Raw genomic sequence first — 15200 nt, 5'->3', positions numbered from 1 at the left:
GAGTTTATTTTTGTGTATGGAGTTAGACCCACCTCCTATAGAAATGGAAATAATAACAAAAATAAACACATGGGACCTAATGAAACTTAAAAGGTTTTGCACAGCAAAGGAAAACATAAACAACACGGAAAGACAACCCTCACAATGGGAGAAAATATTTGCAAATGAAGCAACTGACAAAGGATTAATCTCCAAAATTTACAAGCAGCCCATGCAGCTCAATATCAAAAAAACAAAGAGCCCAATCCAAAAATGGGCAGAAGACCTAAATAGACATTTCTCCAAAGAAGATATACAGATTGCCAACAAACACATGAAAGGATGCTCAACATCAGTAATCATTAGAGAAATGCAAATCAAAACTACAAGGAGGTATCACCTCACACCAGTCAGATTGGCCATCATCAAAAAATGTACGAACAATAAATGCTGGAGAGGGTGTGGAGAAAAGGGAACCCTCTTGCACTGTTGATGGGAATGTAAATTGATACAGCCACTATGGAGAACAGTATGGAGGTTCCTTAAAAAACAAAAAATAGAATTACCATATGACCCAGCGATCCCACTACTGAGCATATACCCAGAGAAAACCATAATTCAGAAAGAGTCATGTACCACAATATTCATTGCAGCACTATTTACAATAGCCAACTCATGGAAGCAACCTAAATGCCTGTCGATAGATGAATGGATAAGGATGTGGCACATATATACAATGGAATGTTACTCAGCCATAAAAAGGAACAAAATTGGGTCATCTGTAGAGACGTGGATGGATCTAGAGACCGTCATACAGAGTGAAGTAAGTCAGAGAGAGAAAACAAGTATCATATATTAACGCATATATGTGGAATCTAGAAAAATGGTACAGGTGAACCGGTTTGCAAGGCAGAAATAGAGACATAGATGTAAAGAACAAATGTATGGACTCCAAGGGGGGAAAGCAGCGGGGTGTGGTGGTGGTGTGATGAATTGGGCGATTGGGATTGACATGTATACACTGCTGTGTATAAAATGGATGACTAATAAGAACCTGCTGTATAAAATATAAAGAAATAAAATAAAATAAAAAGAGTAGATAAATAATATACAGCAGTAGAAATGAATGAACTGAAACTACACCCATCTACAATGGAGAATCTTAAAGATGCAATGTTGAACAAAAGAAGCCAATTATAGAGGAACACAAACAGCATGATTCCATTTATATTAAATTTGAAAACAGACAAAACTAAACGTTATATCATGTAGAGATATATTCAAAGGTGGTAAAACTATAAAGGAAAAGCAAATAAGTGATTGTTCAAAGGTCAGGATGATTGTTACCCGTGGGCCTTTTCCCTTTGGGAAAAGGCACAGTGGGAGAAATGTTTTACTTTTTATCCTGGATGGTGGCTACACAGGTATTTACTTTATTACTATTCTTTAAAGTAAACTCCAATGTTTTGTGCATGCTTCTGTATATAAGGTATATGTCACAATAAAACTGAAATATTTAAGTGAAAAAAAAATAAGATGATGTCTTCAAGTGAATAGGAAGTTCAAAGGATATTTCAAGTTACTTTTCTTTACCTGGCTTAATTTTATTGGAGATAAAATAAAGATTTTTCAGTTTTCAAAATATTAACCACGACTGAATTGTGATGACACCAGAGACTTATAATTGGAGCATGACTTTTTGAATTTTTGCTCATTTTAATTCTAAAGTTAACTGCTATAAAGAGCCCTGTTGGAATAAAGATCTTTTCAGAAATGTTTCCTCTCTATCCCTTTATATGAAAAGTATGAATTTTTATTAGTTTTGACTGAATTACAGTTTATTTTTGCTTGAGACTAAACATAAGTTTCATAATCGTGTGTGCTCCATCCCTTGCCAATGGGTGATGCATGTGTCATTCCACAGGCTTAGTTTGAAGTGTGGACCTGATTTTCCCTGACAAAATAGAGTATTTTTGAGGCAGATTTGGAATGGCTTCTCACTCCTCTAGCAGTCCTACCTGTGTGTCGGCCAAAGTACACAGACGTTCGCCCCTCCTGAAAGGACAGGATTCTGGTGGTATAGCCATAATTTCTTTTGCGAGGTAAGATATGGCCTCTGCTCAGAAGGACCTCAGAGATTTTGGGGGGATCAGGCAGGAGGACAGATAAGTTATGATTTAAGATCATAAACTCTGTAACAGTGGAATCTTACTGTGCTCTCAATACACAGTGGCAGAAGAATGGAGTTCTGTCTTGGGAGAGTCAGCTTCAGCTTTCCATGAGTTGCGCTTTGGCATTGAGAATGTGCCGGGGGAAGACCAGCTTGGGAGAGAGGGCGAAGTATGGTGTTATGGTCAGAGGACGTGAGATGCCCAACACTCAGCGTTGTGCAAGGGCCTAGGGGCCCTGGGGGTGCAGACAAGGGGAGCCCAGGAGGCGTTAGGAGGGGAGTTGGAAGGGACATACCCTGGACATCTCAGGGGTATTCATGACTGTCCCTGCTCTGCATTTAAGATTTCTAGCTCATAGCTGTTCAGTTCTGATCAATGAGCTGAGCAACATGACAAATATTTCTTACACAGGGCTTAACGAGGCTTAGAGGATAGAAACAGGAGTCAGCAAAGTGCTCTCAGGGGACCTTTAAGACCATCTTGCTTTGTAGTCATCGTGTTGCCATGAAGATTAGCTTCTGTCCGATCTTGCTGCCAGAAAACTCTCAATGAACTTCAAGTGACTGAATATCTTATCTTTTGAAAAAGAGAAATAACAAAGGATAAAGTTATTGCCCAGAAAACCCACCCAAAAGATTGAAATTGCTTATTATCTTGGGCATTTTCATCAAATCTATCTTGTTGAAGGCTTTTAATGTTAAGATGCTTAAATATTTAGCCTAGAATGTGCATTTCAGCCTTATTTGAAGAATGTGGTAATTTGTGTGCTAATGTATTAGTTATACTACTATTATAAGGTTAGATTGGCAAATGTATTTGTAGAAACCCGGGAAAGATTATCCTTGATTGCTTTTATTTTAGGTCTAATGGAAATATTTTTTAGGTTTCAGACATCTCTGAACCTTGATCTGTGGCTGTATTTCCCATTATAATTGAAAGCCCTTTTTGTCACATGGTTCCCATTGATCAGCCTCCTGGGAAATTCTAAATATGTGAACCCTTGTTTTCTGATGAACATTTTGAAGCAGAAAAGGCTCTTTTGCATTTTATTCTTTCAATTCAGCCTGTGCTATTTGGGAATCAATGGGAAAATGGAAATGGAGACTTCTGGGTGCAGAGGCCATACACACTCAAGTGAAGAACAATTACCAGTTTTATGCTTTAATCTTTAAATTAGTTTGACCTTGAATATTACCATGAGTCCTGGGTTTGTTAAGGACGATGAGTCAGGGAGGCTCCATCAAGTCACTGGAGGCAGAGAGGGAGCTAGGAGATGGCTTGCGGCCGGGAGCGTCTCCCACCTGGCATGAGGTAGCGGGCTTGGGGTGGTGGTTTCAGGGAAAAATGTCAGGCAGAGATCTGAAAGACACTTTAGAAAAATATCTGGTAGACTATTATTGTTCATAGGTTGGATATGAGGGCAAAGGATAAAAAGAAATGAAAAACCATCCATTCTAAAATGCTTTACCAGGCTCAAATAAATCATTAATGTGACTACAAGGAGGTAGTTCTGTTTCCTTTTCTCTTGTATTTTTCCCCCTCATTCTTTTTTTTTTTTTTTTTTTTCGTACGCGGGCCTCTCACTGTTGTGGCCTGTCCCGTTGCAGAGCATAGGCTCTGGACGCGCAGGCTCAGCAGCCATGGCTCACGGGCCCAGCCACTCCGCGGTATGTGGGATCTTCCCGGACCGAGGCACGAACCCGTGTCCCCTGAATCGGCAGGCGGACTCTCAACCACTGCGCCACCAGGGAAGTCCTCCCCCTTGTTCTTGAACCTTCCTTCTTAAGGCATTGACAATTGAAAAGGAAAGGAGAGAAAAAAAATCTCAGCAAGAATAATTCAGTGACAAAATGATGTGAGTCACTGGGTGTGGCAGTCCTTTGTACAAATATGAGTGAAGTAAGGAAGTGGAAATTAAGTAATACCATCCTGATATTATTTGCTTTATGCTTATTTTTTCTTGAGGCTGTTGGGAAGGGTGAGTATATCGTTATATACATTCTTACATAGAATGTAATTTATCTTCCTCTCCAAATGGTAGGGGGTCAAGAGAGAGAGATTAGTCTGTTCATCCATCTGGCACTCCAGTGAAACAACACCAGAAATTCTACCTTTCAAATGGTGTTGGATTTTTAAAGTTTTCTTTTTTAAAATAAAATGATAAAATACTATATACTCATTGTGAAAAATTGCAACAGTATAGAAATGCACAAAGTGACATTCAAAGTAATTCATTCTCCTCTCAGTCCAACTTCAAGCATTTGCATACATACATGCACACGTAGACTATTCTTTTTTTACACCAGTGGGAACTGTATTTGCTATAAAGATTTTTTTCAGGGCCTCCATTTTGTTTGAATGGGCACTGAGTTCCGTAGAAGGTTGTATATTTCCATGGCTGAGCTCCGTCTCAGGGAAACTACTCAGCAAGCACAGACTCACATTCAAGTTGCCAGCATCATCAGGTCCCAGCTCCGTCCCCGCCAGCCTGGTGACCTTGCATTTGGATATTTGTTTCATAGTGCTGGTCTGAGGATCACATTACACGTAAAGCACAGCACAAGGGTCTGGAACATAGTATGTGCACAAGATGTTACCTTTCGCCTGTGGTGAACTGGTTGGTCTTTGGGAATGAAGTCTAAGGACAAACACTTCCTTCTCTCCTCTGTAATTTTCCAAAGTATGACTGGAGCTCGTTTAAATATCTGACTCCAAATCTTTACCGTCGGGATACTGTTTATCAATTATATTGACATTTTATGTAGACTGTCTGGCTATGTTCTGTTTCTTTTGGAGACTTAGAGAGCATTTATCACTGATAAATTTTATCTTTCAAAGTTTTAACATTCTGTTGCCCAGGCTTTGGGGTGTGTGGTCAGAGAAAGTACATAAAAGACTTTATGGTGGGACCTATGAGCCGGTACTCAATCTATTATTTTCTCCTAAGGTGTGTTTTTACAACAACCTAAAGTCAAAGGTGGGCATGTGAATACATACACATGTGCACACACACCCCTCTGGGAATCAGCCTCCACACTGTTCAAGGCTTTTCAGACACTTTCCTTCTAAAGGCCATGGGAGCTGGAGACCCCTTAATGAGTCACCCCTTTTGCATCTGTTTCTCTGCAGGAGTCCACTGTGAATCCTACAAGGACCCCTGTGCTAACGTCAGCTGTCTGAACGGAGGCACCTGTGACAGTGAAGGCCTAAATGGCACATGTGTCTGCGCACCCGGGTTTACAGGTAAGTGAGCCGGGAACTGAGTTTTCAAATTTACCACAAAATCCCTGAGATGGCAGCTGTTAAAAAAACCCCAGAAACCTCTATGCATACATTATTGCAAAATATGAATTGCAAAATGTAAGTAGGCATTGCTTGGATCAAGAGCCATTTTAAAACAATCTACTGTGTTGTCATTAAGCAAGGCTCTTCTGAAATCAGCATTTGGTTTAGAGGCCTGCTGAGACTGCCCTTACTATACGTTTGCAGACCTACAGCTTTGAAACAAGAAAAATGAGCCATTACACTAACATCTGAAAAAGTGTCAGTGCTAATGGAAGCAGGAAGGAGAAAGGAAGGATCAGATGTGTCTTCTATAGAAATTGCATTACACGACCACATTTACTTTTATTGAAAGATACAGCAGTGTCTGGAATTTGAGTAATGGAGAGGTGGTAGTGGTGGCGGTGGGATGTCAGGGGGAGCTACTCTTAGTTCACGGTTGAATTATTAGTGAAGGTGAGGACGGTACAGGTGTGGGGAGGGAGAGTGGATGGGGGAAGAAAGCTGCTGATGGCAAAGCAGCGAGGGAGGAAAGGGCTGGGTTCCAGAGGAGCCACAGTGGCACCCTCTGAGTGGTCGCTTCTGGACTAGGGGATCCAGCTTAACAAGGGCTCCTTCGAAGTCACCCCTCAAGGGTTTCAGGGAGTTTGTGAACCCTGAAAACAGAAGTGAAGTGTTGTATATATGTGTATATGCTGAGGGGAGGCTCTCAAATTTTCATCAGATTCTCAAAAGATATCATGAACTACTTGGGGAGAGAAGCTTCCATCCTTGGCTTCGCCAGCCAAATGCAGGAGTCCAGAGATGCAGAGCGTAGGTCAGGTCTCTGTTTTCCGCAGTTGCTCAACCAGCAAAAGCAGCAGGGTCACTCTGGTTTACAAATTGGGAAAGGTTGACATATAAAGTGCTGATAGAAGAAGGCGGGCACTGAAGTTTCTGGAAAACGTGTTATCGTTGGCTGGAGAGCACCTTGCATGCTCACCTCTCCCCCCTAAGGCCTGGTGGCCACCTCCCTAGCCCTGGAGAATTTCACAGAGCCTGGACTCCCAGTCCATCCCTAGGGAGCCTCATTTGTGCTTCTGGGGAAGATGCCAACAGTCAAGATGTGGGAGAAGCAACCTCTGATATTCCTTCTATTTAGCTGTGTCACATCCTGTGTTTTCCTTTCGTTTTTTCCTGGGACTTAGAAGTGGGCTTACTCCAGAAAATGATTTGCAGATGGTTTTGTTTTTCTGACTGGTTTATAAACACACACAGACATTTATACTCATCAATGGATGCAAAAATAATATTGGGGAAGCATCCTGGTTTTTTCCCCCAGATGTTTATATCCCACAGATAATGAACAGCTTGGAAGAAAAATGAGAAAATATAGTGCTATAGAAAAAAAGCCCACCACTTAAAAATGCACAACTAGGAGACAACCATTGTTGACATTTTGATACATATATCCAGGGATTTTCCTGAAGGTCTATGTGTGTATAATATATAGTGTATAGTGTAAATGCATATATTTGAACATAAAAGGAATCATAGTGTTCATACTATATTGCAATCTACTTTTCATTTAAAAATATATGTATTTCATAAACGTGTTTTCACATTAAGGTATATGCTTCTGTTTTATCATTTTTACTAGCTGTCCTGTCATCCATTACATCAGGGGTCCCCAACCCCCGGGACGGCGGGCAAGCAAGCGAAGCTTCATCTGCCTTTCCCCATCTCTTGCATTACCGCCTGAATCATCCCCCCGCTCACCCCCGTCCCCTTCCGTCCCCCCAGGCCATGGAAAAATTGTCTTCCACAAAACCGGTCCCTGGTGCCAAAAAGGTTGGGGACTGCTGCATTACATGATACATCAGGATTTTTTTTAACCCATCCTCAATTCAACCTCTGGGGAGTTGGGAACTTTTTCCTATTATAAACAACATTGCAATGAATATTCTTGCATGTACATCTTTGTGAACTTGTATGAGTATTTCTTCGAGCTAATTTCTTAGGAATGGAATCCCAGGGTCCAGGAGAATTCATACTTATTTCCATATTGCTCTCCAGGAAAATACCTTACACCAATATTCACTCCTACCCAGAGTGCAAAGGAGCTTTTATTTCCTTGTTCTCACACAGATACTGAGAATAGTCATTCTAGTGGCTTTATATGCTATTTGTGTTGTTTTAATTTGTAAGTCTTTGATTCCTAGTGAGATCAAATACTTTAAAAATATATTTATAGTCATTTATGTTTCTTCTTGAACTCCCTATTCCTATCCTTGGCTTGCTTTTCTACCAGATCGTTCATGTTAATCTTTATTCTTGATTTGAAATTGTCCTGTATATTAAGTATATTACATTTGATTATATTACATTTGGTTACATAGGACTCTTCCAACTGAACTAGGTTCAAGCATTACTCTAACTGGTCTTTGAAAACAACCAATGCCTATTTCTATTCAGCCCTGAATAGGGTGCAAATATTTTTCCAATGTCATTTTCCTTTTAAATGTATATAAAGTATTTTATTCTATATATCATATTTTAATTTTATTTTGCACGTATGCATTCCCTTTAACAGGAAAGAAAATGGTCTTTAGCCAAACCACTGAAGTTTGTTTGTTTGTTTGTTTGTTCAAATCTTGTTTGTTCTTTTTTTTTTAACATCTTTATTGGAGTATAATTGCTTTACAATGTTGTGTTAGTTTCTGCTGTATAACAAAGTGAATCAGCTATATGTATACACATATCCCCATATCCCCTCCATCTTGCGTCTCCCTCCCACCCTCCCTGTCCCACCCCTCTAGGTGATCATAAAGCACCAAGCTGATCTCCCTGTGCTATGCGGCTGCTTCCCACTAGCTATATACGATTACATCTTAATATTTTCTTTTGATTTCTTGTTTCATGCTAGAAAGACCCTAGGTATCAAGATTTTATAAATATACTCTTATATTTTTCTAATTATGTATGAGTTAATTTTGGCCATGCAAATATTTAATACATTTGAAATTTATCCTGGCATCTTATGGGAGACAAAATGCAATCTTTTCTCTAGAATATTTAGCAAATCTCCAACTGCCTACTCAGCATTCACTTTTGGATGTCCCTCAGAGACACCTCAGACTCATATATTTTCTTCTCCTTTCTTTCTTTAAATATTTTCCAGCTCACTAAATAATATTACTACCACCTGAGCTGTTCTGGATGGAAACTGAGGAATCATTTTCATGCCTCCTCTTCTTCCTCCTTACCTGCATCCAACCACCAAGTCCTAGAAACATCTAGATCCTCTCACTTCTTCCTAGAGCCAACACCAGGCTGCCTGCATCTCCGCCTGCACTAGTGCAAGGTGTCCCCACACCCATTCCCCTTCACCCCTAAACACTTGCCACACTGAAGAGACCTTTTAAATTAAAATCTAATCTTGTCTCTTCCTACTTAAAATCACCTACTGACATTTCATTGTCTTTAAGAAGAAAATCAAAGCCCTTAACTTGATCATCAAGACCTGGGAGGTCTGGCCCCATCTGGTCTTTCCAGGCTTTTCCTGGGCACCCCCATTGCTGTTTGATTCTTGAACACCCATGTCAAGCTCTTCTCAGTGATGTTCTTCCCCCGGACCTCCTACCTCGCAATCCCCTGTGCCTCCCCTGCCCCCCATACACATGCTGTAGCTGGAAAGTCTACCCCTAGGCTTTTGTTCAGGGTCCTTACCCTGATTGCAGGGTGCGGTAGGACTCTTCCAGGTGAAGTAGGTTCAAACGTCACTCTAACTGGGCTTTGACAACAACAAATGCCTGTCTCTAGTCAGCCCTGTTAATTTTTCAAACTGCGGGGGACCACAGACTCTTTCCTAAAGTTGTTAGGAGAGTTGCACTATTAATGTGTTTTACAGAACACTGGTCAGATGAGATACTCCATGGGAAAAATGTCTGTACCCCCCAAAATTGGGGACTTGGTACCTGCCATGTGGAGGTTCATAAAGAAGGCCCACATATTAGAGTCACTTACAGTCAAGAATCTTGTTTGCCTTTGTTTATTTCCAAATATATTTGATCATATAACTTTTTTTTCCCCCTTAAAAAAGAACCTATTCTGAGAACTAGCATTCCAGGGGAGGGACTGATAAAAAATTAACTGTCATCATGTAAGGAATCATGGTGCCTCTACTCTTGGAGTTGCTACCTTGGAACTAAATCCTCCTTCATTATAACTGAGGTTTAGCAAAATTTACTCTTGGCCAACTATTAAGTGCTCAAAAGCGCCCTAATTTGACTGAGTGGAGGGAATTAGGCAACTCATTGTTATCTAATTAGATACACCATCCAGTGTCACATTTACCTTTTGAGACTGGCTTTTTCAGTTGGCTCAAGACACTTCACTCTCAGGCCAGCAGACTAACTCTGGGAGGAGGTATGTGGGGAGCTCTGCCCTTCCTTGATGAATTTAGGCTTCTCCTTGAAAATACACTCCCTCCAGTCATCTGGACCCAGAGAGGTTCCCTCTCTTCAACCCCTGCAGGTCTTCTACACAGCTGTCTCCTTAAGACCTGGCCTGCACCCTGTCCATTTTTCAGTTTTTAACTTATTTTGTGTCCACTCTTGTCTCTGAGGCTTTGTAATTCTGCTGCCTAGAATTATTTGGCTCAGGACTAGTAGAGGGAAAGAAAGGATGCCCTCATGCAACATGAATTCTCCAGGACTTGCTTTGTTTCTACCTGAAATCATAGGCTGGAGATTACTGTACTCCAACAGGGAAGCCCAAAGTTCTTTCAGGCCCGTTGCCATGGCCACTAGAACAGTAGTCCAAACGGGACATCAGTGACCCATTGCTTTCTCACCATAGCAGAAGGTCTATATGCATTATTAAAAGTCAAATAATGTTATATTTGCCCTCTGTTTTCTAACTCAACTACTTTTCAATATTTGTCTCTCAGTTCACAAGAGAGTATTCTATAATTTCCAGCTCATTTTCATGGGCAAATGCCATCAATGTTTTATTCTCACTGAGATTTTTAATTTGCATTTCTTTGATGTTGAGCATCTTTCATGTAATTATTGACCATCTGTCTTACCTTGAGAAGAGTCTTTTCAAATCTTTTGCCCATTTTTTATAAAAATTGGATTTTTGTCATATTACTGAGGTGTAAGAATTATTTACATATTCTAGATATAAATCCTTTGTCAGATAAACATTTTGCTCATCCATTCATTCTTTTTTTTTTTTCCCAGCAGGACATCCATGCATTCTTAATGGTATTTTTGTGGGGAGCAAGTGCTTTTTTATTTTTGGTGATCTCTGATTTATCAATTTTTTTTCTTTTTTAGTTTGTTCTTTCTTGCCTAACTTATGATGATGACACTTTATCCAATGTTTTCTTCTAGCATTTTTTGAAATAGATTTTGCTTTTAGGTTTAGGTTTTGAGTTAATGTTTTTGTGTGTATGGTGTGACTTAAGGATGGAAGTTTATTTTTTTTCCCCATATGAATATCCAGTTATCCCAGCATCCTAGCTAAAGGAATTCATTAGCACATTTTTAAGGAAACTGTTGACTGTGTATATGTCTTTTTCTTCCTTTGGCTGTTTTTTCAAAATCAAACTTTTTATTTTGAGATAATTGAAACTTCAAGCTTCATAAGCCGTCTTAAGAAGTCACACAGAGGGATCCAGTGTACCATTTAACCACTTACCCCCAATGGTAACATGCTATAGTACAATATCACACCCAGGATACTAACATTGATACAGTCAAGATGCAGAACAATTTCATCACAGGGATTCCTCATGCTTCCCTTTTATAGCCATACCCATTTCTTCTCCACCACAGGAAGCTTTCCTCTTAATCCCTGGAAACCACTAATCTGTTCTGCATCATTATAATTTTGGTATTCCAAGAATGTTTTATAAATGGAATCATATAGCATGTAACCTTTTTTTTTTTTTCACTTAGCTTAATTCTCTGGCGATTCATCCAGATCATTATGTGTATCAAGTTTCTTCCTTTGTATTGCTGAGCTGCGTTCCATGATATGAATATATCACAGTTTGTTTAACTATCCCCGTGTTGAAAGAAATCTGGGTTCTTTCCAATTTTGAGCTATTATGAAGAAAGCTGCTGTAAACCTTCATTTACAGGTTTTTGTGTGAATATAAGTTTTTATTTTTTCTGGAACAGTTGCCCAGGAGTTCAAATGCTGGGTCATATGGTAGTTGATGTTTAGTTTTCCAAACTATGCCAGAATGTTTCCAGAGTGGCTTAACCATTTTCCCTTCCCATCAACAATGTATAGTGATCCAGTTTCTCTCTCTCCTTGCCAGCATTTTGTGTTGCCTTCATTTTTAATTTTAGCCATTTTGATCATGTGTTTAGTGATATCTTGTAGTCTTGATTTGAATTTCCCTAATTATAAATGATATTGGACGTCTTTTCATGTGATTATTCGACATCTGTACATCCTCTTTGGCGAAACGTCTCTTCATGTCCTTTGTCCATTTTCTAATGGTATCCCATCATATCAAGGCTACATACTATCACATACTATGATTTCTGACCATTGATGTTGACCTTAATCACCTGAGGAAGTGTTTATCAAGTTTTTCCCCTATAATGTTACTCTTTTCCCCTCTTTGCATACTTTACTCTTTGAAAGAAGGTTACTATGTGTGGACCACACTTAAGGAATCGGGAGTTATTCTTTCCCTCTTTGAGGGTAGAGTAGCTACATAAACTATGTGAAATTCTTCTGTGGGAGAGATTTGTCTGTTTTCCCCCATTTATTTATTTATTTATTTGATCATTTATTTAGATCAATGTGGACTTATGGATATTTATTTTATACTTTGAGTTATAATCCAACACATTTTTATTTATTTTGTGGCTCAAAATGTTCCAGATTTGGACACTGGGAGTTCTTTCATTTTGGTTTCTGTGTCCCTTTGACATACCCCATTGTTGTTGGTGGAGAGAGAGTGTGTGTGTGCGTATGAATACTTATATGCTTTCCGGCACTGCAAGAAGCTCCAGTCTTATCTTGTATATTTCCTGCTCCAGTCTTGAATCAGCCATCTCTCCAAGGAGCCTTGGTTCTTTTTATTGGAGAATGATATTGGAAACCAAGATCTGGGCACTAGCTATGCTCATTGTTCCTGGGATGTTGTTGCTTCTAGATCCTCTCAGCTGACATAGCAAGGGAATGTGTGTGTATACTAACCCACGTGTCTATAAATATTGCCATATGTAACCATCTATATCTAAATAAAGCTAAACACGAATTTATACTAATTTCTCCAACTCTATTCCATTATTACATGTTTCATTCCAGCCTTCTCTCCCGTTTATCTGTAAATTCCCACACCAACAACAAGATTCCTGGCTCCTACCATCCAACATCCTTTTACTTACTTGCTTAATTCCTATATACATGTAGAGCAGTATCAGAATTCATAACTTGTATCCTTGTGGGAAGCAACTTTATAACTAGACTACAGTGCTGGTGTACAGATCCTTCTGCCTTCAGTCCTACCAAGTCTACTCGTTCCAAAGTCACTTAGGTCAGCACTGCCCCCCACCCTGCAGTGAGGTTGTTTCATACATTGTAAATACTGTTAGATTATTTTTTCACAGTCTGCATTCATTTTTTTTAATTTTACATCTTTATTGGAGTATAATTGCTTTACAATGTTGTGTTAGTTCCTGATGTACAACAAAGTGAATCAGCTATACGTACACATATATCCCCATATCCCCTCCCTTTTGAGCCTCCCTCCCACCCTCCCTATCCCACCCCTCTAGGTCGTCTCAAAGCACTGAGCTGATCTCCCTGTGCTATGCAAGCTTCCCACTAGCCATCCATTTTACATTTGGTAGGTTATATATGTCAACGATACTCTCTTGCTTCGCCCCAGCTTCCCCTTCCCCCTCTGTGTCTTCAAGTCCGTTCTCTACCTCTGCGTCTTTATTCCTGCCCTTCCACCAGGTTCATCAGTACCATTTTTTTAGATTCCTTGTATATGCGTTAGCATACGGTATTGTTTTTCTCTTTCTGACTTACTTCACTCTGTATGACAGGCTCTAGGTCCATCCACCTCATTACAAATAACTCAGTTTTGTTCCTTTTTATGGCTGAGTAATATTCCATTGTATATATGTGCCACATCTTCTTTATCCATTCATCTGTCGATGGACACTTAGGTTGCTTCCATGTCCTGGCTATTGTAAATAGTGCTGCAATGAACATTGTGGTACATGTATCTTTTTGAATTATGGCTTTCTCAAGGTATATGCCCAGTAGCAGGATTGCTGGCTCATATGATAGTTCTGTTTTTAGTTTTCTAAGGAACCTCCATACTGTTCTCCACAGTGGCTGTATCAATTTACATTCCTACCAATGGTGCAGGAGGGTTCTCTTTTCTCCACACCCTCTCCAGCATTTAGATTTTTTGATGATAACCATTCTGATTGGTGTGAGGTGATACCTCATTGTGGTTTTGATTTGCATTTCTCTAATGATTAGTGATGTTGAACATTTTTTCATGTGTTTGCTGGTAATCCGTATGTCTTCTTTGGAGAAATGTCTATTTAGGTCTCCCACTCATTTTTGGATTGCGTTGTTTGTTTTTTTTGATATTGAGCTGCATGAGCTGCTTATAAATTTTGGAGATTAATCCTTTGTCAGTTGCTTCGTTTGCAAATATTTTCTCCCATCGTGAGGTTTTTCTTTTTGTCTTGTTTATGGTTTCCTTTGCTGTGTAAAAGCTTTTAAGTTTTGTTAGGTCCCATTTGGGTTTTTTTTGTTTTTATTTCCATTTCTCTAGGAGGTGGGTCAAAAAGGATCTGCTGTGATTTATGTCATAGAGTCCTCTGCCTATGTTTTCCTCTAAGAGTTTTATAGTGTCTGGTCTTACATTTAGGTGTTTAATCCATTTTGAGTTTATTTTTCTGTATGGTGTTAGGGAGTGTTCTAATTTCATTCTTTTACATGTAGCTGTCCAGTCTTCCCAGCACCACTTATGAAGAGACTGTCTTTTCTCCATTGTATATCCTTGCCTCCTTTGTCATAGATTAGTTGACCATAGGTGCGTGGGTTTATCTCTGGGCTTTCTATCCTGCTCCATTGATCTATATTTCTGTTTTTGTGCCAGTACCATACTGTCTTGATTACTGTAGCTTTATAGTATAGTCCAAAGTCAGGGAGCCTGATTCTTCCAGCTGTTTTTCTTTCTCAATATTGCTTTGGCTCACAGTCTGTATTCTTTCCTGGGATCTTCCAACTAGAGGGGTTTTGTTTCTGTTTTTCCTATAGAAGTACAGTTTCTCAAGCACCATTTGTTGAAAAGCCTATCTTTCCTTCATTGAATTGCTTTTAAACCTTTGTCAAAAATCAGTTGGCCATATTTGTGTGGGTCTGGTTTGGATTCTGTATTGTTTTTTATTGATCTATGTATCTATTCCTCTGTCAATACTACTCAGTCTTGATTGCTGCAGTTATGTAATAACTATTGAAATCAGGCAGAATGATTCTTCTCAGTTACTCTTTTTCTTTCAAAACTGTTTCACCTATACTAGTGTCTTTGCTTTTTCATATAAATTTTAGAATAATCTTGTCTATATTTACAGAAGATTTTGATGAGGTATTAATAAGAATTGTATTAAACCTGTATATTAATTTGGGAAGAATTGATATCTTAACTATTTGGAGTCTTCCAGTCCATGAACACAGTATGACACTCCATTTATTTAGATCTTTGATTTCTTCATCAGCATTTTGTAGTTT

At 39.3% G+C, this 15200-nt stretch overlaps 1 protein-coding gene across 1 annotated transcript in view; it reads left to right on the top strand.

The window, feature by feature from the left end:
* DNER (delta/notch like EGF repeat containing) overlaps positions 1–15200 on the top strand; it is a gene marked incomplete at both ends in the record, with an annotated part of 323334 nt that overhangs the window by 283076 nt on the left and 25058 nt on the right. Inside the window, one exon of the mRNA XM_081243331.1 lies at positions 5280–5393. Within this exon, the coding sequence (XP_081099457.1) occupies positions 5280–5393 (114 nt within the window). The remainder of the gene's footprint in view (positions 1–5279; positions 5394–15200) is intronic.

The sequence above is a fragment of the Mesoplodon bidens genome, assembly GCF_964165515.1.
Source record: "Mesoplodon bidens genome assembly, chromosome: 8".
NCBI classification, from domain to species: domain Eukaryota; kingdom Metazoa; phylum Chordata; class Mammalia; order Artiodactyla; family Ziphiidae; genus Mesoplodon; species Mesoplodon bidens.
This window is presented reverse-complemented; position numbering and strand designations above follow the sequence as displayed.